Below are 26,444 nucleotides of genomic sequence, written 5' to 3'. Positions count from 1 at the left end.
CATGTTTAGTTTTTTTATATATATTTTGGGGATGGTATTTCTGCCTTGATTGACTTATTTCCGACATGGATAGTGAATCTGAAGAGGACAGGAACCTTGCGTAGAGAGGAAGAGACAGACAGACAGAGGATGACATGCGGTAAATTGCCTGGCAAACCCAGGCTGCTGTGGTGAGGCCTCCGCCTACCGTGTGCTTGCTGTGGTGAGGCCTCAGCCTACAGTGTGCTGTGGTGAGGCCTCAGCCTACAGTGTGCTGTGGTGAGGCCTCAACCTACAGTGTGCTGTGGTGAGGCCTCAGCCTACAGGCTGCTGTGGTGAGGCCTCAGCCTACAGGCTGCTGTGGTGAGGCCTCAGCCTACAGGCTGCTGTGGTGAGGCCTCAGCCTACAGTGTGCTGTGGTGAGGCCTCAGCCTACAGGCTGCTGTGGTGAGGCCTCAGCCTACAGTGTGCTGTGGTGAGGCCTAAGCCTACAGGCTGCTGTGGTGAGGCCTCAACCTACAGTGTGCTGTGGTGAGGCCTCAGCCTAGAGTGTGCGTGGCGTTAGTCAAACCAGGGGATGTAGATTAAAGGGATGGCCAGAGCAGGCAGGACCACAGCAGGCAGGACCAGAGCAGGCAGAGCCAGAGCAGGCAGGACCAGAGCAGGCAGGACCACAGCAGGCAAGGCCAGAGCAGGCAGGACCAGAGCAGGCAGGACCAGAGCAGGCAGGACCACAGCAGGCAGGACCACAGCAGGCAAGGCCAGAGCAGGCAGGACCAGAGCAGGCAGGACCAGAGCAGGCAGGACCAGAGCAGGCAGGACCACAGCAGGCAGGGCCACAGCAGGCAGGGCCACAGCAGGCAGGACCACAGCAGGCAGGGCCACAGCAGGCAGAGCCAGAGCAGGCAAGGCCAGAGCAGGCAAGGCCAGAGCAGGCAGGACCACAGCAGGCAGGGCCAGAGCAGGGTTCCCAGCTACAGACGCCAGTCCCACCACAATGAGACACTTTTGGGCTGTGGTCTGGCCTCAAGGACTGACAGCCAGATCCGTCTTTCTCCCTCTCTTTCCTTCTTTTTCTCTCTCTTTCTCCTGTCTTCTCTTTCTCTCTCTCTCTCTTCCTCACTTTCTTTCCACCCTCTCACTCAATCACACACACACACACACACATGCACACATTCCTTCTCCCTCTCTCCTCATTCCAGTCTCCACAGCCCCAGGGCCTGGGGGGAGGGGGGAGGGGTGGAGTCTCTCTGGGTCACAGGGTACCAAACGCTAACATGGCTGTTGGCGGTGGTTAAGTATGGCTCTGACAGGTGGAGTCCCCCTCCACGCCCTCCACAACCACCCCCCTTCCTGAACCTTTCCCTTCCCAGGGACGAGAGGCCATGGCTGGGCAGACCAGACGCCAGCTAGCTGGTGAGAAGGACAGGAGGTAAAGGTTCACATGGCTAACTCTGGCTGTCTCTAACACAGTTTGCAGCCGCCTCCTCTTGACTGGTGTGAATGTGGTGGGCCTGGTGGGCTCCTACCTGGTGGGGTCCTACCTGGTGGGCTCCTACCTGGTGGGGTCCTACCTGGTGGTGTCCTACCTGGTGGGCTCCTACCTGGTGGGGTCCTACCTGGTGGGCTCCTACCTGGTGGTGTCCTACCTGGTGGTGTCCTACCTGGTGGGCTCCTACCTGGTGGTGTCCTACCTGGTGGTGTCCTACCTGGTGGGCTCCTACCTGGTGGGGTCCTACCTGGTGGGCTCCTACCTGGTGGTGTCCTACCTGGTGGTGTCCTACCTGGTGGGCTCCTACCTGGTGGTGTCCTACCTGGTGGGCTCCTACCTGGTGGTGTCCTACCTGGTGGTGTCCTACCTGGTGGGCTCCTACCTGGTGGTGTCCTACCTGGTGGTGTCCTACCTGGTGGTGTCCTACCTGGTGGGCTCCTACCTGGTGGGCTCCTACCTGGTGGGGTCCTACCTGGTGGTGTCCTACCTGGTGGTGTCCTACCTGGTGGGCTCCTACCTGGTGGTGTCCTACCTGGTGGGGTCCTACCTGGTGGGGTCCTACCTGGTGGGCTCCTACCTGGTGGGCTCCTACCTGGTGGGCTCCTACCTGGTGGGCTCCTACCTGGCTGAGGGCTGGCAGGAACATGGAAGCACTAACCCTCTGAGCTTGAGGATGATTTCTGGATGATTGTGAATTAATTAATTCACTCTCTTTACGGTGGTACTGATGTGAATATGGGCTTGTTGGCTAAACATTCACCCATCTCTCTGTCTCTCTCTCTCTCCCGCTCTCTCTCTGTCTCTCTCTCTCTCCCGCTCTCTCTCTGTCTCTCTCTCCCACTCTCTTTCTCTCTCTCTCTCTCTCTGTCTCTCTCTCCCACTCTCTTTCTCTCTCTCTCTCTCTCTCTCTCTCTCTCTCTCTCTCTTTCTCTGTCTCTCTCTCCCCCTCTCTCTCTCTCTCCCGCTCTCTCTCCCGCTCGCTCTCTCTCTCTCTCTCTCTCCCCTCCTGATGGGTGCAGCAGTCTGGAGGAGACTCTTCTCGTACAGTTCTGGTCCAGGTGGCTGAGTCGGCTTACAGGTTCACCCTGGGCTCAGTGGCAGGAGGTGAGTAGGTCTCACCAACACACAGCCCTACCTGCCCTCTCACTGCCCCTACCTGCCCCAAACCTAAACCCCTGCCCCTCCCCAGTTGCACTCACCTGCCCCCTGACCTGCCCCCCCCTCCCAAAGAAGGGAGGGGTGGAGAACAAAGGTTCTCCTCATCTGTTCTGCTGCAGGCTGGAGCGCTCTTCCTCCCCCCCTTCCTCCCCCCCCCCTGGGAGGATACTGAGGGGAGTTCTTTGTGCGTCTGACTGATCAGAGGAGTCGGGGGTGAGGGGGGTCTTGTGTTTGGCTCCAGGATCCCCCGCCCCCCTCCCTGTGGCCCACCCTACCTCCCACCCCACCCAAGGGAGACAGGTTAATTTGGAGGTAGCGCCCCAAAGACCGTCCCCTTTTAATTAAAGCTGTCACTTTGTGTTTGTGTGGGGGAGTGTATAGGTGTGTGTGTGTGTGTGTAGGTGTGTGTGTAGGTGTGTGTGTAGAGTCACCTCCTCCTCCTCTTTAGAGTGGTTCTGTATAAGGTTGGCAGAAGGTTTGACCCCATCTTAAATGTGAGCAGTTACAAGACCTGATCTCCCCCCTGCCTCCAGCTGTGGGAGCTACAGCAGTGTACCCCATCGACCTGGTGAAGACTCGCATGCAGAACCAGCGCACCACCGGCTCCCTGGTAGGAGAGCTCATGTACAAGAACAGCATCGACTGCTTCAGGAAGGTGGTGCGCTACGAAGGAGTGTTCGGCCTCTACCGAGGTCAGAGAGCACACACACACACACACACACAGTAACATACACACACATACACATAATAGAGGTACAAGTGTTAGTAGCTAGAAAGGTCTGTATCTCAGGGTCTTAAAGATCAGAAATAATCCCTAAAGGACAGCAGGAAGAGGGGAGAGGGAGGAGAGGAGGAAGAGAGGAGAAGAAGAGAGGATAGGGAGGAGAAGAAGAGAGGATAGGGAGGAGAAGAAGAGAGGATAGGGAGAAGAGGAGGAAGCAGGAGAGGAGGAAGAGAGGAGAGGATGAAGATGGGGGGCGTATAGGTTCACCTTCTCCCTGACCTGGCTGCTTTGAAGAGATTAAAGGAGGGGGGGGGGGGTGAACAGGAGAGGGAGGGGGACTGCAGTCCCTCTGACACAATACCGGCGCGTCCCCTGTCTCATACCAACCATCCCATAATAGCTACCTGGCCAGATTGGGGGAGGGGAGGGAGGGGGGGTTGTAGGACAATGGAAGATCAGGTTGTTTGGAATGTAGGGGGGGCTTCCTCTTAGAACGGGCTGGAATTATGATTGGCAGGTCAGACAGACAGACAGACCAAGCCATTATGCAGGCTGGCAGACAGGCAGGCATTGCCACGGAAACCACTTGTAAACAAAACACTATGAGGGAAGGATAAAGACCCTGACTTTTACAGGAGCTCAGGCAGTAGTACCAAAACAATACCTGGCCCCCGGCCTCCCTGGCCCCCCTGGCCCCTGGCCCCCCTGGCCCCCCTGGCCCCCGGCCCCCAGCCCCCCGGCCCCCTGGCCCCCGGCCTCCCTGGCCTCCCTGGCCCCCCTGGCCCCCCTGGCCCCCAGCCCCCCCGGCCCCCCAGCCCCCCTGGCCCCCAGCCCCCCTGGCCCCCAGCCCCCCTGGCCCCCGGCCTCCCCAGCCCCCCTGGCCCCCAGCCCCCCTGGCCCCCCTGGCCCCCAGCCCCCCCAGCCCCCCTGGCCCCCAGCCCCCCTGGCCCCCAGCCCCCCTGGCCCCCGGCCTCCCCAGCCCCCCTGGCCCCCAGCCCCCCTGGCCCCCAGCCCCCCTGGCCCCCGGCCTCCCCAGCCCCCCTGGCCCCCAGCCCCCCTGGCCCCCAGCCCCCCTGGCCCCCGCGGCCCCCCTGGCCCCCAGCCCCCCTGGCCCCCAGCTCCCCAGCCCCCCTGGCCCCCCTGGCCCCCAGCTCCCCCGCTCCCCCTGGCCCCCGGCCCCCCCGGCCCCCTGCACCAACATTAACACTTCTGTTAGTGAGTCCCAGTCCAGCCAACAGCCTGCTTGGTGACATGTTTGTTCTCCTGTGTGAGGCCCTTTATGCATCTATAAACACACACACACACTGAACGGTTGAGTTTGTTTGTAACTGGAGGTGGCTGGGTGGTCGGGGATAGGGGCGGTAGGGGCTTGTTGCATTTGAATTTGATTATTTCGTTTATTTTTACCCGGCTGGAACTCCTCGGGTTGTAATTGAGGGCTTTGTAAACTTCTGGTCAGGGTGTTTTATTTGGTTCCATGTTTTTCTATTTCGGGACACGTGTGTTTGTTTCTCTGTGTGTGCGTGTGTGTGTGTGTGTGTGCGTGTGTGTGTGTGTTTTTCCACCCCTTGTTTCACTGCTACTCAGTTGATTCCCTGGTGTTCATAGGGGGCACATGCCTACTGTAAGTGAATGTGTGTTCTAATGACAGGCCTGGTGCCACAGCTACTGGGCGTTGCCCCGGAGAAGGCCATAAAGCTGACAGTAAGTAACACACACACACACACACACAGGCACACACACTCTCTCTCTCTCTCTCTCTCTCTCTCTCTCTCTCTCTCTCTCTCTCTCTCTAAAGCGCTCTTCTCTCTCTCTCTCTCTCTCTCTCTCTCTCTGAGTCTCTCTTTCTCTCTCTCTCTCTCTCTCTCTCTCTGAGGCACTCTCTCTTTCTCTCTCTCTCTCTCTCTCTGAGGAACTCTCTCTCTCTCTCTCTCTCTGAGGCACTCTCTCTCTCTCTCTCTCTCTCTCTCTCTCTCTCTCTCTCTCTCTCTCTCTCTCTCTCTCTCTCTCTCTCTCTCTCTCTCTCTCTCACAGCACACCCACCCCATGTGTTTGGTTTGTGTGTCAGTCATGATGATACTGAAGTGGTGTGATGCTGCAGGAAGACATGAGTTCAGTACAGCTCCTGTCTCTCTGTTAGGAGCGTCCTGATTGGTTCCTAGGTGAATGACTCTCTTTGTAAGGAGTGTTCTGATTGGTTCCTAGGTGAATGACTTTGTCAGAGGGAAGGCCAGGCAGAAGGATGGAAGTGTTCCTCTTCCTGCTGAGATACTATCTGGAGCATGTGTAAGTATCTCACATACACACTCACACACACTCACACACACTCACGCTCTCTCACACCACACAAACACACACACTTACATGTACGCACACTCACATACTCTCAAACAGTCTCACCCCCACCCTCCCCCTCTGGAAGTGGCTACAGTCTGGACTGGTCCTGGTAAGGTCCTGGTCCTTGCTGTTTGTTGACCAAACGTGTCCTAAGCTCTGATCTGAGATCTGGGGATTTGAAGACACACTCACTCACACACTCACACACACACACACACTCACACACTCACACTCACACACTCACACTCACACACTCACACTCACACACACACACTCACTCGTGATGGAGACAGACAGGGTTGCTTACCTGATCCCCCCTCCTCCCCCTCCCCCTCCCCTCCCCTCCCCTCCCCTCCCCTCCCCCGCCCCATCGTGTGTTTGATCACTGACCTGTCCCCCCACCCCCAGCTCCTGTCTATGAAAGGCGCTCTTTCACCCCAGACCTGGTTTAATGTTGAGCACCAAAGCACAGCATTTAACCATCCACAAGTCATTAACTAGGTACCCCACGGCCTGCATGTATGTGTGCCCATGTGTGATCTGATGGTGCGGATGAGTCTGGACAATGGGTGTAACATATCATATTTATTATATTTCAGATCAGAAAGTGGTGGTGAAAAGTAGTGGCGTTTGTTCTGCTGTAAGGGGCACACACACACACACACACAGAGACGAGTGTGTGAGAGGAGAGAGATGAGAGGGGAGGGAGGGAGAGAGGAGGGAGGGAGAGGGGAGGGAGGAGGAGAGGGGAGGGAGAGGGGAGGGAGGGAGGGAGAGGGAGGAGAGGGGAGGGAGGAGAGGGGAGGGAGGAGAGGGGAGGGAGAGAGGAGGGAGGAGAGGGGAGGGGGGGAGGGGGAGGGAGGAGAGGAGAGGGAGGAGAGGGGAGGGAGGGAGGGGAGAGGGAGGAGGAGGGAGAGGGAGGGAGAGGGGAGGGGAGGGAGGGGGGAGAAGGGGAGGAGGAAAGTAAATGGACGAGTGCTGGGGAGTGAGGATAGATGGATCTTTCCTCCTCTGAGTCGTTCTGACAGCTGCTTTCATCCTGGCTGCTCTCCTGGTGTTAGTGCTGGCGCGCAACTTGGCTTTTATCACACACACACTCTCACACACACTCGCACGCACTCACTCCCTCACTGTCTCATGCACACGCACGCACAGTGAGTATTAGTGCCCAAGCTTATTCTGTAAGCACACGCGTCCTGTGAAGGGAGTGTTCAGCCGCAGCAGCGGGAGGAGTGTTTATATCAGGAGGCTGTGGAGAGATGGGTGGTGGGCCCGGAGACCAGACACCCAGCTGTTTAGGAGGACAGGAAGAGGGAGAGAAGGAGAGGAGAGGGTAAGAGGAGGGAGAGAAGGAGAGGTGCGGGGGGGAGGAGGGAGAGAAGGAGAGGTGAGGGGGGAGGAGGGAGAGAAGGAGAGGTGAGGGGGGGAGGGAGAGAAGGAGAGGAGAGGTGAGGGGGGAGGAGGGAGAGAAGGAGGGAGAGGGGGGAGGAGGGAAAGAAGGGGAGAGGGGGGGAGGAGGAGAGAAGGAGAGGAGAAGTGAGGGGGGGGGGTAGGGAAAGAAGGGGAGAGGGAGGGAGAGAAGGAGAGGAGAAGTGAGGGGGGAGGAGGGAGAGAAGGAGAGGAGAGAGGGAGAGAGGGGGGAGGAGGGGGAGAAGGAGAGAGAGAGGTGAGGGGGGAGGGGGAGGAGGGAGAGGAGAGGGGGGAGGAGAGAGAGGAGACTGACATTCTGTAAGAGCTTTTAGGGCCAGTTAAAATAGGCTTGGATCTCTTGCTCTCCTTGTTCTCCTCTCCCCTCTCTCTCCCTTCTCTCGCCCTCCCCCCTCCCCTCTCCCCACCTCCCCCCCCCCCCTCCCCTCCCCCCCTCCCCTCTCCCCCCACCTCCCCCTCTCCCCCCCCCCTCCCCCCTCCCCTCTCCCCCCACCTCCCCCACCCCTCCCCTCTCCCCCCCACCTCCCCCCCCTCCCCTCTCCCCCCACCTCCCCCACCCCTCCCCTCTCCCCCCCACCCCCCCCCCTCCCTCTCCCCCCACCTCCCCCACCCCTCCCCTCTCCCCCCCCACCTCCCCCACCCCTCCCCTCTCCCCCCCTCCCCTCCCCTCTCCCCCACCTCCCCCCCTCCCCTCTCCCCCCCACCTCCCCCCCCCCCTCCCCTCCCCCCCCCTCCCCTCCCCACCCCTCCCCTCTCCCCCCCCCACCTCCCCCCCCCCTCCCCTCTCCCCCCACCTCCCCCACCCCTCCCCTCTCCCCCCCACCTCCCCCACCCCTCCCCTCTCCCCCCCCCTCCCCTCCCCTCTCCCCCCCACCTCCCCCCCCTCCCCTCTCCCCCCTCCCCTCCCCCCCCCCTCCCCTCCCCCACCCCCTCCCCTCTCCCCCCCACCTCCCCCACCCCTCCCCTCTCCCCCCCCCCCTCCCCTCCCCTCTCCCCCCCCACCTCCCCCCCCCTCCCCTCTCCCCCCCTCCCCTCCCCCCCCCTCCCCTCCCCCACCCCTCCCCTCTCCCCCCCACCTCCCTCCCCCCTCCCCTCTCCCCCCCACCTCCCCCACCCCTCCCCTCTCCCCCCCACCTCCCCCACCCCTCCCCTCTCCCCCCCACCTCCCCCACCCCTCCCCTCTCCCCCCCCCCTCCCCTCCCCTCTCCCCCCACCTCCCCCCCCTCCCCTCTCCCCCCCTCCCCTCCCCCCCCTCCCCTCCCCCACCCCTCCCCTCTCCCCCCCACCTCCCCCACCCCTCCCCTCTCCCCCCCCCCTCCCCTCCCCTCTCCCCCCACCTCCCCCCCCCCCTCCCCTCTCCCCCCCTCCCCTCCCCCCCCCTCCCCTCCTCCCCCACCCCTCCCCTCTCCCCCCCACCTCCCTCCCCCCTCCCCTCTCCCCCCCACCTCCCCCACCCCTCCCCTCTCCCCCCCACCTCCCCCCCCCCCCCCTCCCCTCCCCCCCCCCTCCCCTCTCCCCCCCACCTCCCCCCCCTCCCCTCTCCCCCCCACCTCCCCCACCCCTGGCCCTGGCCCTGGTTTGGGGAGCTGGTTCCTCAGCAGCAACCCAGGAGCTCAGAGGAGCGGCAGGGAGACACATACAGGAGGCTTTGTTCTTAGTCCTGCTGTACTGAAGCACTTACTCTCTTTAAAGGACTCTGACATGGATGGGTGACTTTCAAGCCTTTGTGACGGGGGGGGGGGGGGGGGGGGTGATTCAGCTCCACTGTAAATTGTTAAAAGATTTATCAGAACGTTTAACACTCGCGTCTACACACACACGTATGTCTGTGTGCATAATGGATGCCGAGCGAGTCTCCTGGAGTTTTTGCAAATGTAGAAGGTATTAATGGAGGGTGGCTGATATTTAGTCCTGCCACTAAGCTGTTGTTTGTCTTTCCAAAGTATACCGCCTGAGGTTGTCTGTGTGTGTGTGTGTAGAGGCATGTGCGGGTGCGTATGCAGACATGCAAGTTGCATGCAAGTGTGGTCGAGGGGTCTACACACGCACCACACACACTCACACACACTCACTCACACACACTCACTCACCCCCCCAGAGCGCTGGAGCGTGTCTAAGGAGCCAGGGGGATCAGCTTGCCTTGTAATTACCTGCTAACATCATCCTACTACTCACCCTGTCTCTCTGCAGTCACACCTGTCTCTTTATCTCTCTCTCTGTCTCTCTGTCTCTCTCTGTCTATTCTTCTACTATCTATGTTTCTATCTGTGGATCGCTGGCTGATCTACATATATACAGTATATAGGGAGGGAGTTTGACAGGGAGTCAGATGGCGGGCTAGTAATCAGAAGGTTACTGGATCGATTCCCCACCGTGCCAAATGACGTTGTGTCCTTGGGCAAGGCACTTCACCCTACTCGCCTCGGGGAGAATGTCCCTGTACTTACTGTAAGTCGCTGTGGATAAGAGCGTTTGCCAAATGACCAAATGTAAATAGATCCTGTATATATATAATATCCAGGATACCTCTATATTACATTTACATGTAGTCATTTATCAGACGCACTTATCCAGAGCGACTTACAGTAAGTACTGGGACATTCTCCCCGAGGCGAGTAGGGTGAAGTGTCTTGCCCAAGGACACAACGTCATGTGCACCGGCTGGGAATCAAACTGGCAACCTTCAGATTACTAGCCCTATGCTCTAGCCGCTCAGCCACCTTACTATATGATGTCTATGTGACCTTGGGGAAGCATCCGAGGGTCGGGCTGCTCCCATGTCCACACATCTCTTTAGTTATCCCTTAATAATACAACTACAGAAGATGTCTCAAGCACCTCGAATTCCCAGTGGATTCCACCTCACTGATGGGTGAATACTTCCCCAATGAGCTGTTAGTTACCAAACAGCATGAAGGATCATTTTCCACAGAAATGAAAAGTGCAGTGAGCAGCCCACTGCTGCATGTTTCCTGGTTCGCTTTGGGTCAGGGTCAGGACAACACACACACACACACCTGCACACACACACACCTGCACACACACACATACCTGCACACACACACCTGCACACACACACATACCTGCACACACACACCTGCACACACAAACGCATGCACACAACCACAAGGCCTTCATCTAGGTGATTTGGATCTGTAATCTAAATGTGGGAATGCTTTTAAAATGGCGATCAGACCCTCACTATTGTGCATGCTGGACGTGTGTTTGATGCGTTCCTGTGAGATAATCAGCTGTACACAGTCCTACATTCATATCAGAGGGGAGGGAGGGGGGGAGGGATGGAGGGGGGGGGGGAGGGATGGGGAGGGAGGGAGGGGGGGGAAGGAGGGAGGGAAACAACAAACAGAACAGGCCCCATTTGAGCAGAGAAGGACTCCATGGAAACCGATTTCTATCTAATTGCACCGCCTTCTGAATGCGGTAACCAACGGCAACAAGGGAGAGCGGATTGAGAGAGAGATAGGGAGAGAGAGAGGGAGAGAGAGAGGGAAATAAAAGCGACACAAAGTGAGAGAGACTCCAAAATGAAGAAGAAAAAGACAGTATAGGAGCAGGAGAGAGGGACAGAAGAAGAAGAAAGCAGAGATGGAGAGAGAGTTACCAGACTCACCCGCACCCTGGACAAGACCCACTCTCTCACACACATACACACACTGTTACACACACACTCTCTCACACACACTATTGGAGTATCTCATCACTGCTGGCTGTGCAACAGTGTGACTGCGCTTCTGTCTGATGCAGGTGACTTGTTGCTACGGTGATGCCACCTGACAGAGGAGTGGGTGTTAATGGGATTGGTTACGCACCTACACTGTGTGTGTGTGTGTGTGTGTGTGTGTGAGAGAACACTTTGCATCAGCATCTATACAACACCCTGAAAGGACCCCCTCTTCTCTCCTGTGCATGTGTGTGTGTGCTGCAGGCGGGAGGCTCCCAGGTGATCTTCACCAACCCTCTGGAGATCGTGAAGATCCGTCTGCAGGTAGCAGGAGAGATCACCACGGGCCCTCGGGTCAGCGCCCTGTCGGTCATCAAAGACCTGGGCTTCCTGGGGCTCTATAAGGTCTGTACACACACACACACTTACTGTACATGCATGTTACTGCACGATCATGTACCGTGGACATGCTAGTCGCTGACCCATCTCTCAATCATGACAACTTCCTGGCTGTATAGGAAATTGGTGTTAGAGTGTCGTGAAGGTGTTCCGCTGTCTTCAGTCCTACTTCCTGACAAGATGGCTATTGGCTGTCTTCAGTCCTGCTTCCTATTGGCTGTCTTCAGTCCTACTTCCTGACAGTATGGCTATTGGCTGTCTTCAGTCCTGCTTCCTATTGGCTGTCTTCAGTCCTGCTTCCTATTGACTGTCTTCAGTCCTATTTCCTGACAGTATGGCTGTTGGCTCTCCTCAGCCTGCTTCTCAGTCCAACACCAAAGAGGGACAATTCATCATAAGCTACACTTAACCCTAATTGCTGTAATTGCCATTTTTCACAAAGCGGGGGTTACAGTGCCTTACGTCAAAATATTAGTATGATATAATATTACGCACCCCACACTTCACCAACGGGTACCAAATATTATTACAGTAGAGCTCATTGTGAACACCTACCACCTCAGTCTGGACAGAACCCATCCCCATCATCACACACACACACACTCGCATACACACACAGACTTGCACACACACACACACTCGCATACACACGCACACTTCATTAGTGTTGTTGTGATTGGGATGCTAATGGTCCTGAGCCAAACTCTCCTGCTGACAGGCAGGCAGCAGTAGCAGCTGAATCGCACTGCAACCCCAGGGGTTTAAATGGTTTATTTGAATTGAGGTGACTCTCGGCCCAATGTTAGTGTGAGGCATGAGAAATCAAGGGACCCTAACAAGGGCCATAGCCACAGCCTGAAGGGGCAAGCCTCTGTGTTCAGTCCTAATGGTGTGGTAGAGACATGAATAAAGAGCCCTGATCGATGACTGGGATTCTGAAAACCCTTTTGAAGAGCTGTGATTGGTCCTTTATCCCTTGCGATGATTATGATGAGTCATGTGACCCAGACTTGGATGCCTGTGTGTGTGTATGTGTGTGTGCGTGTGTGTAAAAGTCTTTGTGTGTGCGCATGAGAATACTCAACCTGGTGCCTTCTCTTGTCTGGGTCTGTCTGCCTGTCGGTCTGCTTGTCTTTGCTTCTGTGTGTGTATAGTGTGTGTATAGGATGTCTGTATAGCATGTCTTGGTTACATGTGTGGATCTGGTGCCTCCCATGATTACTATTGTTTTTCTATCAATCGGTCTACCTGTGTGTGTGTGACTACAGTACACCAGTGTGTCATAGTGTGGGGGTGCCCCACCCTGTGTGTGTGTGTGTGTCTCCTGTGCTGAGGAGACAATGCGTATTGAGAGTTGGAGACGAGCTCCAGCCTGCTGGTCCCAGACGCCCTGGCTCCTCAGGGCTGAGCCCAGCACAGAGCAGCCTTTGTCAGGGTAATTATCCTGCCTCTCAGCCTCTCCTACTCCCAGCTCCTCCGCTGGAAAACTGGCCCACCAGCACCACCTCTGGCTACCGGGGGAACTGCAACTCAGAGGATATCACATGAACCGTCCTGATGGGCTGATGAATATGGTGAAGATATTTATATACTGTATATCAATTACAGTGCAGTGTACTCATGAACACAGTCATAACTAAGGGATCACACACTAAACTTTTTGACTCCATTTTTGTTCTCAGTTATCCTGGGAGTGTTTCCTTGTCTTCCTGGAAGGTTGAGGTGCCGTTCTATGGCTGTACGTGTACCCTCTGTGATAGTGCTGTAAAAAGCTCTATATGAATAAGATTTGATTTGATGAACACCCCTGGTGGTCTCATACAGGGGCCAACAGTACAGGCCTGATCCTGCCCAAGGACCCAAACCTCAGGCCCAGAGACAGGCTTAGACAGGGGAGCCGAAGCTCCTTCAACCTGACGCAGACACCACATGGATGATGTCATTTCCTGCTAGAAAGATCCAGGCAGGGAAACAACCACAGTTTGAGGAAGGAGAGTCAGAGCAGGTATCAGTACGACGTGTGTATGTGTGTGTTTGTGTTCAGTGTGTGTATAAGTGGAAGGATTAACCTGGAGGAGTAAACTGAAGCCGGTCCAGCAGAGGATTTATTCAGGCGGTAAACGGGGCCTGTTGACGGGAGAAAGCTTCCTCTCCCAGCCTGGACGACTGCCAGGCGAGAGGGCGGGCTGACAGGAAACTGAATCTGCTTGAAGATGGCCTTTTGTTTACAGTGACAGACAAGTCCAATCTTCCTTCCCTCCTTCCCCCCCCCCCCCCCTCTCTCTCTCTTACTCTCTCTCTTTCACTTTCTCTCCCTCTCCGGCTTCCCTCCTCTGGTTTCTCTCTTTTTCTTGTCTTTGGTCTGTGTTGCCTGGTGCTGAGAAAGAGGGGCGCATGTAACGAGAGTGGAACCAGGAGGGCCGAGGGCCCCTGGTCTCTGCTGCATCTTTTACACAGAAACCTGTCATGTTGACGTGGGGTTTCACTGAAACCCAGTGAAGACTAAACTCTGTAGTGTTTTTCCTTCATTGAAAAAGTCTGAAGTACAGCAGTGGTATGTACTCATGGTACGGTGTCCCAGTGGAGAGAGTGGGAAGAATGGAAAAACTGTGGTGGGAGACGGGAAGAGGTTTTTTGGTCGATTACCAAATCCGTAGTTTTCCATCCTTCCCCATCATTGAAAGGTTTCAACTTTTCCTGCATTTTTCCGTAACAGCTTCTCCATCTTGATCTCTCTTTTTCTTCTCTCTCCGTCCCCCCCCCCTAGGGAGCCAAGGCTTGCTTCCTGCGGGACATCCCCTTCTCTGCGATCTACTTCCCCTGCTATGCTCACCTCAAGGCTGGCATGAGCGATGAGGACGGCAGGATAGGGCCTGGGAAGATGCTTCTGGCTGGGGCGCTGGCAGGTAGGATGCCACCTACCTTCTGCAGGGTCTACCTTCTGCAGAGTCTACCTTCTGCAGGGTCTAGCTTCTGCAGGGTCTAGTTTCTGCAGGGTCTAGCTTCTGCAGTCTCCAAGTTCTGCGTTGCGCAGCCTCCAGGTTCTAGATTCCGCAGAGTCCTTGTTCTGCAGTCTCCAGGTTCTGCAGAGTCCTCGTTCTGCAGTCTCCAGGTCTTGCATCAACCCTGAAGGCCGCGGGCCCTGGAAGCAGCAACCACAGTCTCCAGGGCGGTCGTCCCTAATAAGGCTCCTCAGTGATCAGGCCTGGGGTTTGGAACCAGAGCCCACTACACTCCTGCCTGCCTGCCAGGCCGGGAAAGTTTCCACTGCTAATACAGAGGAGCAGGAGAGCTGGGAGTGTTAAACGTGATCCCTGCTGGATCATGAGCGACCGGTCAATGACAGATCTGAAAACAGAAGAAACCTCGAAGGAAAACATTAGTCGGCTGGATCGGCGGTTTAACAGCTCTCTCTTCGCCTCTTGCGTACGTGAAAAATATGATCTGGACACGGCAGTTTTGACGTTACAATTTGAAGTGGCTTCTTTTTTGTATCCTAAAGAAAACACAGTGTTTAAAATGAGCGTCCAGGCCAAGCCAGTCTGGTTTGGAACGGCACCGAATAAGTATGAATATTTATTCAGCATCCTGAGGGATGTGCTGGTTGCTAGTTCGTCTCCTCGGCTTAGACCAACCTTGCATGGCGCTAAACGGAAAAGTCATTTCAACTCAGATCCACTTCCTTTCTTCGCTGTCTCCGTCTCAGTCTCAATGTTATTCTCCAGACTGGCAAGCAATGGTTTAGACATTAAAAATATAATGATTATACATTTTTTGCCTCTCACTCACGGCACTTTATCACTCCTTTCCACGTTGATCTGCGGTCACGCCGTTTTGGCAATTAGCACTTTACAGTCGGCGCAGGAAATTGAATTACACGCTCGGTTTACACCAGAGTTACCGGCCAAGCCGACCCTCCGAACCCTGGTCTTGTAGCTGATCCCGTCCCGACTCACTGTCTGCTTGTGGCTTGAGGAAAGGCAGCCAGGTTAAACAAGACACATTTGGAGCTCTGGTACTCAGTGAGCTAAGAATGACTTGATGTAAAGGGCTGTGCTGCACGAGACAGCCTTGTGTTATGGGTGTCTCAGGTGTCTGTGTGCTCCTCTTCCCTCACTATTCTCTCTGTCGAAGGACTGGGCAGGTGGTTCAGTCCCAGTCAGGGGAGCGGGTCTCAGTTGTTGAGAGACAGAAAGAGGGAGGGAGGGGGGAGAGTGGGAGGGCGGGGGAGGGAGGGGAAGCGAAAAAGAGAGGGAGAAAGAAAGGGAGGTGGGAGGGAGGGGTGGTTGGAAGGCTCTAACCCTAACGCCAGGGACACATTGGCTCCAAAGCGCCACAATCTGCTACGAAAGGCGCGATGCTATTCACACTAGATGCACATTTCTCCACGCCGGTCACCAAGCCTTTCACCTCCTCTTAGCTTTCCTTTTATACATGTAAAGCTGACATGGTACATAAACATGGCATAGGCTATATTTAGGCAACTTGTTGCTCCAACAACCATTGCAACAGAATCCACACATAACGTGGCAACATTTGGCTTTTTTGTTGACCTGGTCTTGTGCTTGTAGAACTAGGCTACTCTTGAACTTCTATGATTAACTTTGTGTCGTCAATATTCCCAAATTTCTCTGTTGGTTTGTGATGTAGCCTAGTTCCTGGGTTTCAGTGTCTCTTCTGCTTCATTGGGGAGTATGACAGATTGTCTATCTCACTCTTAAACACACTGTTTAGAAAGAACGGACAAATATGTTGGCTTGACAATCAACAATCTGGATTTTTTTTACATTGTGAGTTTAGTATAGTTTTTATCGGGGTAAACACATGGTTGGCCAATTGTTACCAGTGTAGTGAGGTTGGGTGTTAAGTGATAGGCTATAGCCCACAATTAACTTTAAATCTTAATAACATGTTTGTTTATCCAAATATATCATATAATATGGTGAATGTTATCATCCTGCAGCCAAATTCGCAAGCGTCTCACAGAAACATTCGACCACCTGCCGAAACGACCGCTGCACACCGCGAGCCAATCGCAGCGCTTCGCAGCCTGTGTGGCCGGTCCGATTTAATAACGTGGGCTCGGAACGAACCAGGCTGTGCTTCCAAGTGCTTCCAGGCGCTTCCCAGCCCGTGGGTCCCAGGCATAACGCTCCCGGGGGTAGCGGTGGCCCGCTGAAGAGGCAGGTGATGGTAATGGCGCGGCTGTATTGATGATTGAGGCCATTCAGAGCTGAAGAGGCTGGAGAGAGGCCCTGGGGTGGCCGGTGTGTGCGGCGCGGGGAGCGTGGCGCGGGGAGCGGGCCTCATTAACGCAGCATTGTCTGAACACTCTCAGGGAGACCGAGGAGAGGAAGAAGACGAGGTCTAGAATTAGCCCCGTCGTATTGGTTCCTCCAGCCTCCTCTGCCAGGGCTGCGTCGAGGCGGGACGCTCTGCTGATGTCACCGGGCTGTTGGGGAATCGCTGTGACTGATTTTGAAGAAAGAAAAAACATTGGCGGCTGATACAGGCTGGCCTCAGCAGTAGCCAGGGTTCGATCCCGGTTAAATTAGAATCGTGATACGAAGCACCCTAACCCAGAAAAGATTAATATATAACCACATACTGGAGACTGCTGGGAAAATGGGACTCTTTAAAATCAACCACTCCCCCTCTCGGTGTGTGTGTGTGACCCCTCTTTGTGTGTGTGTGTGTGTGTGACCCCTCTCTGTGTGTGTGTGTGACCTCCCCAGGCATGCCCGCCGCCTCTCTGGTCACCCCGGCTGATGTCATCAAGACTAGGTTGCAGGTGGCTGCTCGCGCTGGCCAGACCACCTACCACGGCTTGGTGGACTGCTTCTGGAAGATTCTAAGGGAGGAGGGGCCACGGGCCTTCTGGAAGGGGGCCGGAGGTGAGATGTCCGCTGATGACGACGCTTACGTCGATAATGTCGTTAAAGGTCGCATTCACACTGGTAGTTCGGTTCTCTAGGACCGGACCGAAAAAGGAAAATTCTACATTTATTCCTAGGAGGGTAAGAGTTCACAATGGGATTTTTTAACACCGAACCTGTGTTCTGATGGTAACTGTTTCTAACGACTGTGTTCTGATGGTAACTGTTTCTAACGACTGTGTTCTGATGGTAACTGTTTCTAACGACTGTGTTCTGATGGTAACTCTGTCTAACGACTGTGTTCTGATGGTAACTGTTTCTAACGACTGTGTTCTGATGGTAACTGTTTCTAACGACTGTTCTTTTGCAGCTCGTGTGTTCCGCTCCTCGCCGCAGTTCGGCGTTACCTTGGTGACCTACGAGCTGCTGCAGAGGTGGTTCTATGTGGACTTTGGAGGAACGTGAGTTCAGTCTGGTTTAATACCTTTTTTGAAACGTAAACAATAACAGACCAGTTTAGAACGCAAGGCCCTGAACTACATCCGGTTAGCGCATCTCATACATTAGTCGCTAGCGACTTTACCATCGAGTTTAACATGACTAGTGCATATTAGCTACTATTGAAACGTTGAAAGATCAACTATTCTTTACAGCAGCAATCCAGTCATATCGTTGTCCCGTTTTTATAGGAAATTTAAACTTGACAACTTGTTCTTCCCCAATCTCGACGAACAGCCAAACACAGTAACACTTGACATAGTTTTAAATACCATTTTTTGGCACTGTAAGGTGCTCACTTATGCTTCTAAACTAGCTGACTTCCATTAAAACAATCATTCGCGCGTCTGAAACCGGAAGCTTTCAAGCGCCAAACTTGACGAATGAAAATTCTAGAATGTTCACCAAAAAAGGTCTTGGCCTTGGCTGCTCTGAACTCTTCAGGATGAGTGTGTTTATATATACACAAAGACATAGTATTACTTATTGTGTCTAGAAATGTAGCTCTACATATGTACAATATCTTTCATTAAATGTATTAAAGTTTTTGTCTGAAGTAGGTACTGTAGCTTTCCTTGCTAGCTTTGTATAGCAATGAATAGCCGCCGAAAGCTCAATTCAAATGAAAAACGGGATTCAGAAAATGCCAGTGAGATGTCCCGAGCCCTCTGATCTGATCTTTAAAATCTGAGGATTTTAAATTGAGATTTTTGTTCCTGTCATTGTAGCCTTTATAAGACTAGCAGGAGAGCAAACGTTCTCCTTTTAAAAGGGTGCCCTACACAACCAGCTAGCCAGCTCTTACCGGCGGCGGAGGGAGAAAAGAGAAATGCCACGAGGCCAAAATAATTTGAAAGTACATCAGCTGTCGGCTCCAAACCTGCACTTTACAACGATGGAGGTGACATTTGTTCAAACCCAGGCGGCGGAGACTAAATCCGTTTGACTTTAGCTCTTTTGTGCCTTTTGGGTTGAAATTAGATAATTTCCCCTTCTGGAGTTTGCTATACTTTACTTTCTGTGACTCTTGAGTTTTTTAGTTTTTCTTAGACACTATAACACGATATAGAAAAGTTCAGTATGTTGCTACCAGTCGGTCATGGTTCAGACTTGGATGAAGATCCGGTGGTTTTTAGCACAGGGCTGAAATACAGAGCCTGTTGTTCATATTGGACAGATATCACAGGAAAGACTATGAAACCGTTGTGGGGTATTCATTTATTTCTGGTTCGACTGCTTTTCAGGAAAAAACATTGTCCTCTCCCAGTTTTTATTATTCGATTAAGATGTTTATTTTTGTGGTGGACGTTGGTTGGTAGAAACCGCCTCTCCCTTCTGCTGGCTCCGTACCTTCATTATCTTCACACACTGTTCTCCCTCCTCCCTTTTCTCCATCTCCTCCTTCCCGCTCTCCTCCTCTCCCCGCTCCCATCCCTCCATCCCCTCCTCTCTCCCCCTCCTCTCTCTCCTCTCCCCCCTCCTCTTCCCCCTCCACTCCCCCTCCCCCCCCTCCACTCCCCCCTCCTCTTCCCCCTCCTCTCCCCCCTCCTCTCCTCTCTCCCTCCTCCCCTCTCACCACAGAAAACCCTCTGGCTCGGAGCCGACTCCCAGGTCTCGGATCAGCCTGCCGGCGCCCAACCCAGACCACATTGGAGGGTTCAGGCTGGCTGTGGCCACGTTCGCTGGCATCGAGAGCAAATTTGGACTCCACCTCCCCCGATACCGGGTGCAGGCAGAAGCCCCAACCTCTCCCACCTCCCCATCTCTCCCCTGAATCTCCCCCTTTCCCCCCTGAACAACCACCCCCTAAACCTCCCCCAATCTCCCCCGTGAACCTGATTCCCACCCCCCCTCTACCCTCCTGTAGGGGGCAGGATAGAGGATGGACCTCCATACCACCGTGTTCCACAGGGAGAGGAGCACACTAGTAGAATGTACCTCTAAGACAAATATTGATAGTTGAAATGTGAAATATAGAACACATTGATTATTCTCATGAGTACTGTTTCGACAGTAACAGTATGGAAACTAATTCTGGTTAGCTCTTTTAGTTTTCTGAAAGGAAACCTCTATGGTGGGATAAAAATCAAAGATTTTCATCTTTTAAGTTATATTCTGAAATGTAGCATTTATTTATTTATAGTACACTATGCACTAAAGAGGGCAGGCAGAGGCTATAATCCCTGCACTATTACCCTTCATGCAAACTGGTTTTATGCTAACCTATTTTATGCTAACTGGTTCTACGCCAGTCACTTAAACATGGTCAGTTTGCCTGGCTATTGACTATGCATCACAATGTTATCTGTGCAGTATGAGAAAAAGGACACATTTTCATATTAATCTTTCTTGGGGTAACTGTACACTCGAAAATGTGTGCTTCTGTCACTGTTACCATGGTACCTCTTCAGTGTCTACGGAGTGTAGGAGAATCCCACTGTGAAGAATACATGTCTATAACTGTGAGCACAGCAGAAGCCTAGCAGATGGTGCTGAATGTTTTTTAATAGCATCGATGTCAGAGAAGTCTTTATTGAATGTGTACATATAGTGTGAATATAGAATGTTTATAAAAGTGTTATATTTGTGCCTTGCATTAAGTATGGCAGCAATATAAAGAGATATATTTATGTTAGTATAAAAAGTGTGGGGGAGTTTTATTTATTGTCTCGACATGTGTATCCGAAATGTGTTCATAGGCTTTGCTACGTTTATTAGAGGGTAAAATAATCCAAACACCAGTAGTTCAGTAATTTGTTCTGGTTTAATAGTGAATATGTCAGAAGAACAGCAAGCACTGGATTACAATATGGCAACACCGTCTAAAACAGGTGTCTCGAACCCTGGTCCTGCTAATCTGGCACACCTGAATTTACTAATTATGTAATTGATCAGGTACCTAGTGTTGAATCAGGTCAAATAAGTGTGGCTGCAGAAAAAACCTTCAGGCAGGTAGCTGTCCAGGAACAGGGTCGGAGGCCCTTGGTCTAGAATGTACCTTAGTTGCTGCAGTGTTATTACAGGACTGAAAGCAGAGTGGAGTCTCACTGAGGGGATGCAGGAAGGAATGTACTGAGAACAGATCCCACCTCCTTCACCAGGACAGCTTACTAACACTATGACCACGCATATCAATTCATGTACGTTTAAGATACCCAGCATCACCAAATCTAATTTGGTGACAGTACATCAAACGATAAATACTTTCAGTCATTACAGTATATTTGACAAAGTAGTAGACTTCACTTAAACAACCCCATGTGGCTCACACAACACCACCTGAACTTGTACTGTTACAGGCTGTTACAGGTGTGAAGCTGATGCAACACACCACACAGTAAGTACAGTATGCAAGACGTCGCTTACATCCAGTATCTTGTCCCGAATGTGTTGCATGCTCACGCAGCTGAGGAGAAATGACACAATCAACAGGAGCTGAATATGGCATTCCACGGACCCTGCTCACGAAAGATCATGTATCTTAACACACCCTCATTAAATACCTCAAATAAAAAAAATGCATAAACTTATTAATACAAGTCTCATGAGAATCATAAACATAGGATTTATAGTTACAAGAAAGCACATTCTGCCAGAGCATACAGCGACATGGAATCCTTAAAGACACTGTGTGAGTCAGATCAGTCCATGAGCTCAATGCAGCATTATGAAGGAGTCTTACACAGGGCACATGGAGAGAGGAGGCAGGAGAGTCAATATTCACACACTACAACCAACGTGGGGAGACCTCTGGCTGGGATCCACTGTACCTGATGGTGATTGGTGGGCCAGCTGATCTTCATCCAGCCAATCCTAGGCCGCCAGCTCCCCAGGCCCCTCCTCCTCGCCATCGGCCCGGTTGGCGTGGATCTCGGCCAGCGTGCGGGCGAAACGCGCCCAGTCCTCGTTGTGGGGCACTGCCAGCTGCAACACACACACATGCTTTACAACATACTGTACCATCATTGATGCTACTGTGCTTGAGATGATGTTTCTGGTATCAGTACTTTACTTCAATATTTATTTTGGCCCATGGCCATATCTGAGGGAGATGGTCGAAATGGTCGGTGTCAAAAAGGATTCACTTTACACCTGTTATACACTGTTGTTAGACTCTTATTGAACTTAATTACTTATTACTTAGGTTGTTATTAAACTTTTTACACCGTTTTTACATTTATTACTGGGGTACGATACCGGTGCCAAATCCATGCTTTTACAAGTTTATTGAAGCAGGAAGTTGTGCCAGGAACGTCAGAGCCTTAAAGAACACAGGTACGAGGTTGTACAATGTAAAAGTCTTCATTTAATCCGGACAATTGGTGCTCTATAAGTGGTTAAAATAAATGGATAAAATGACCAAAGGGGTTAGCATGTGTGTTTGGGATAAAATTACCAAAGAATAGTATGTGTGTTTTGGATGAAATGACCAAAGGGGTGAGTACGTGTGTTTTGGATCAAATTACCAAAGGGGTTAGTATGAGTGTTTTGGATGAAATGACCAAAGGGGTTAGTATGAGTGTTTTGGATGAAATGACCAAAGGGGTTAGCATGTGTGTTTTGGATAAAAAGACCAAAACAGTTAGTACGTGTGTTTTGGATCAAATGACCAAAGGGGTTAGTATGAGTGTTTTGGAATAAATGACCAAAGGGGTTAGTATGTGTGTTTTGGAATAAATGACCAAAGGGGTTAGTATGTGTGTTTTGGAATAAATGACCAAAGGGGTTAGTATGTGTGTTTTGTATGAAATTACCAAAGGGGTTAGTATGTGTGTTTTGAGGTAAATGACCAAAGGGGTTAGCATGTGTGTTTTGAGGTAAATGACCAAAGGGGTTAGTATGAGTGTTTTGGATGAAATGACCAAAGGGGTTAGTATGTGTGTTTTGAGGTAAATGACCAAAGGGGTTAGTATGAGTGTTTTGGATGAAATGACCAAAGGGGTTAGCATGTGTGTTTGGGATAAAATGACCAAAGGGGTTAGCACGTGTATTTGGGATGAAAATGACCAAAGGGGTTAGTATGTGTGTTTTGGATGAAATGACCAAAGGGGTTAGCATGTGTGTTTTGGGGTAAATGACCATAGGGGTTAGCATGTGTGTTTGGGATTAAATGACCAAAGGGGTTAGCATGTGTGTTTTGGATAAAATGACCAAAGGGGTTAGCATGTGTGTTTTGGATGAAATGACCAAAGGGGTTAGTATGTGTGTTTTGGATAAAATGACCAAAGGGGTTAGTATGAGTGTTTTGGATGAAATGACCAAAGGGGTTAGCATGTGTGTTTTGGGGTAAATGCCCAAAGGGGTTAGTATGTGTGTTTTGGATAAAATGACCAAAGGGGTTAGCATGTGTGTTTTGGAGTAAATGACCAAAGGGGTTAGCATGTGTGTTTTGGGGTAAATCACCAAAGGGGTTAATATCAGGGTTCAAATTATGGGGGGGTTGGGGGGGGGGGTTGACCCCCCTAATTAAGACTTCGACCGCCAAAAGAGGTAAAAACAATAAATTGGCGGGGGGGGGGGGGGGGGGGTCGATACATTTATATATTGTTCTTACCTGTAATCGTAAATATTACTTTACACCCTGGAGAAGAAGTTGACCCCCCCCCCCCCCCCAAATTCTCATTGTATAATTCGCACTGTGATTACACTGTCATTTCACGTTTATTATGTTGTTATGACACTCATTACACTATCACTACACTGTGATTACACTGTTGCTGAGATGGGAAGTAAGAATACTGTTTAAGTCGATTTCTTTGGTATCAGTACTTTGCAATTATTTTTTTCTCAATAATATTTGAGAGAAGACAAACATCTCTACGACCAGTATCTCCAAAACTCGGCAACTCATAAAAACGATGTTGGTGGATAAACAGCACTACAGGTAAGTGGAACACTTATTTTTGATTCTGGGGCCCCTTTAATGTGACTGTCAACCTCCACCCGCAAAACTCCATCTTCAGAGACTTAAACTGATGACTCTTAATTAGCAACCACCAACGCCGAGGCCACACGGTCCTCCAGCCTCCCTCTGCTAACCACACCACAGAGATGCTTAAATTAGCCTAGCCTATGTCGCCTCCAGCGAGGCCACGACCCAAACAGCTCTCCAGCAGGCAGGCTGGCCACTTTGTGGTGCGGCTAGCGGCTCTGTATGGAGACCAGTAAAACGGAAAATGAGATTTAAAAAAAAATGCCGAAAAGTAAATAGTTCTGGCTTCGAAATGTTGATCCCACACACACAAGGTAGCTTACTGAAGCATGCTGACACTGAGCTACAACAATGCTTCTACCAAAATGCAAGTTTCAGTACAACGAGGAAGAGATGTAGCCCTAGGCTACACAATATAAACTAAACAAACCAAAGAGTTGCTAGCGTGTGCTAACGGTTAACAATATCACCGTCCGGTGTAAGGGTTGGTACCGTACCTCTCCGGCATCGTAGACCCAGACGCGCCCCTCCGAGTCGCCCACGGCCACCTCCTTCCCACCCGCTGACCAACGGACCCGGTTGAGGGCCGACGCTCCTTCGATGGTCACGCTCGCTGTGGGCACCTGGAGAGGGTTAATACGTTAGCTAACGGTGGATAAAGATTGTATTTTGTAGAGTATATGTAGGCCTATATCTTAGGTAACAGCAGCCTAAATGTAAGTGTCAAGAAACGTAAAGTCGTATATTCGTAGACATCGCTACGTCTATTTGATGGTTAAATAGCACCGGAAACCGTGAGAACCTGGCGGGCCAGCGTCTCTTCAGGGTTCAATAGTGACCATGTGAAGGTGGACGGCAAGCCCGTGTTCAAGTATGGGAATAACTGCAGCCAGAGGAACAAGTCTGTCTGCTCAGCTCCACGTGAAACTATCTTTAATGAGTTACATAAATCTTCATAAAACCCTTCGGTGCATCCATTAAAACAATACAGCCGCTAGCCCACTCCGTGATTGAGTACAGATGAAGGCCTACGTGGGATTCAAAGATAATTGTACATTTTTCGGGGCCTTAAATGCTTTTACACGAATGTCATTCCTAACGCAGTAGCACAGTGCCAGTTTCAGTTTGCAGTTACGTCCCGGGATGGGTTAAAGCCATGGTTTCCTGTCATGTGACTGCGTGTCGGAGTGTGGTTGTGGAAGCTCAGCATCTTGGCTCGTGACAGACTGGGTTGTCTGACACCAGGAGACAGAAGCCTTGGCTGCACGCCGGCTAATATGCTAGCTTCCACACATCTACGCCAAACACACAGTGTCTGCTAATATGCTAGCTTCCACACATCTACGCCAAACACACAGTGTCTGCTAATATGCTAGCTTCCACACATCTACGCCAAACACACAGTGTCTGCTAATATGCTAGCTTCCACACATCTACGCCAAACACACAGTGTCTGCTAATATGCTAGCTTCCACACATCTACGCCAAACACACAGTGTCTGCTAATATGCTAGCTTCCACACATCTACGCCAAACACACAGTGTCTGCTAATATGCTAGCTTCCACACATCTACGCCAAACACACAGTGTCTGCTAATATGCTAGCTTCCACACATCTACGCCAAACACACAGTGTCTGCTAATATGCTAGCTTCCACACATCTACGCCAAACACACAGTGTCTGCTAATATGCTAGCTTCCACACATCTACGCCAAACACACAGTGTCTGCTAATATGCTAGCTTCCACGCAGCAACGCCAAACACACAGTGTCTGCTAATAGTCTGCCAGCTTCCACCAGTAGAAAATGGATGTGTGTGTGTGTGTGTGTAAGGAGGGAAATGAGAACCAGGCATGCTGTGCTGTTCACATTAATGTCGTTATGAGAACGTGTTTAATATGTCCATAACAATGGATGATGTGTGTGGGAGACAGACCCTGCCTCTGTGTGTGTGTGTGTGTGTGTGTGACCAAGTTTCATATAAAGCACATTGTTGGAGCAGTCAGTCCATTCTTCATGAAATGGTCCTCCAATACATTGTGTGTGTGTCCGATACCATGTCTGAACACTGGGCCATTGGACATGATCACGGCCATGCTGATATTAACTTTTCTGCGGACTAAACCATTTTGGGGAAGGGGGGGGGGGACTATATTTGTATATAATTGGGACTTGCAGAGCAGTTGTCTTTCAGCGGTGGGGTGTGAGAGGGAGGAGGGACAGAGGGATGAAAGCTGGTGTAGAGGGACACAGAGGAGCACTACTCACAAGGCACGTGTGTAATTAGAGAGGGCGGGGCCGGTGTCCTTGGTAACGGGGGGTGGTGTCCGTGGTAACTGGGGGGGGGGGTCTGTGGTAACAGGGGAGGGGGGGGCAGATCTTTCATCTGGTGAATGAGACGGATGAGAGGAACACAATCCTGACCCCCCCCTAACCCTAACCCTGACTCTGACAGCCAGTGGTGCCACAACACCAGAGTGTGTGTGTGTGTGTGTGTGTGTGTGTGTGGGGGGGGGGGGGGCATGCATTGGAGGAGAGGAGGGTGGGGAGGTAGAAGAGGGGGGGGGGGGTGGGGGAGGGGTGTGTGGGGGAGGGGGAGGAGTCATCAGCTGACTGATTTAAGGCGGAGCTTCAGGGACACGCCCACACATAGTAGGGCTGGTCTGTGGTTCAGCTGCAGCGCAACAAGAACACACACACACACACATTCACACTCACGCACAGACACACACACACGCTGACCTCTGTGTCGTTATTGAGGTTCCACAGGTCCAGGCGGCCCATACCGTCCACGGAGGCAAACAGGGCGGGGTGGACAGGAGACCACATGACATCATACACATAGTCCGAGTTGTCCTCAAACGAGTAGAGAGGCCTGTTGTGCTGAGAGAGAGAGAGAGATCAGTCAGAGAGAGGTATGTACACAGTCAGTCACA

At 52.2% G+C, this 26,444-nt stretch overlaps 2 protein-coding genes across 4 annotated transcripts in view; one reads left to right on the top strand and one right to left on the bottom strand.

Moving 5' to 3' along the window:
• slc25a13 (solute carrier family 25 member 13) overlaps window positions 1-20,203 on the top strand; it is a 42,327-nt gene extending 22,124 nt beyond the window's left edge. For 2 of the 3 annotated variants that reach the window (XM_084696968.1, XM_084696966.1), the window contains exons 10-18: window positions 2,491-2,575; window positions 3,163-3,321; window positions 5,005-5,057; window positions 5,559-5,639; window positions 11,065-11,205; window positions 13,967-14,105; window positions 16,935-17,093; window positions 17,446-17,536; window positions 19,155-20,203. In XM_084696968.1, the coding sequence (XP_084553094.1) occupies window positions 2,491-2,575; window positions 3,163-3,321; window positions 5,005-5,057; window positions 5,559-5,639; window positions 11,065-11,205; window positions 13,967-14,105; window positions 16,935-17,093; window positions 17,446-17,536; window positions 19,155-19,347 (1,101 nt within the window). In that variant the 3' untranslated portion in view covers window positions 19,348-20,203. The remainder of the gene's footprint in view (window positions 1-2,490; window positions 2,576-3,162; window positions 3,322-5,004; window positions 5,058-5,558; window positions 5,640-11,064; window positions 11,206-13,966; window positions 14,106-16,934; window positions 17,094-17,445; window positions 17,537-19,154) is intronic. The other variant, XM_084696967.1, reaches the window with a different exon arrangement.
• Window positions 20,204-20,318: 115 nt separating this feature from the next.
• Window positions 20,319-26,444, bottom strand: part of dync1i1a (dynein cytoplasmic 1 intermediate chain 1a) — a 36,427-nt gene continuing 30,301 nt past the window's right edge. Inside the window, exons 15-18 of the mRNA XM_084696965.1 lie at window positions 26,251-26,391; window positions 24,003-24,128; window positions 21,344-21,497; window positions 20,319-20,979 (exon numbers count right to left, since the gene is read on the bottom strand). Coding sequence (XP_084553091.1) covers window positions 21,387-21,497; window positions 24,003-24,128; window positions 26,251-26,391 — 378 coding nt within the window. The 3' untranslated portion in view covers window positions 20,319-20,979; window positions 21,344-21,386. The remainder of the gene's footprint in view (window positions 20,980-21,343; window positions 21,498-24,002; window positions 24,129-26,250; window positions 26,392-26,444) is intronic.

The sequence above is a fragment of the Hypomesus nipponensis genome, chromosome 4 (assembly GCF_054491055.1).
Source record: "Hypomesus nipponensis isolate SF chromosome 4, ASM5449105v1, whole genome shotgun sequence".
Classification (NCBI taxonomy): Eukaryota; Metazoa; Chordata; class Actinopteri; order Osmeriformes; family Osmeridae; genus Hypomesus; species Hypomesus nipponensis.
The sequence above is the reverse complement of the archived record's forward strand: the minus strand, read 5'-3'. Positions and strand labels throughout refer to the sequence as shown.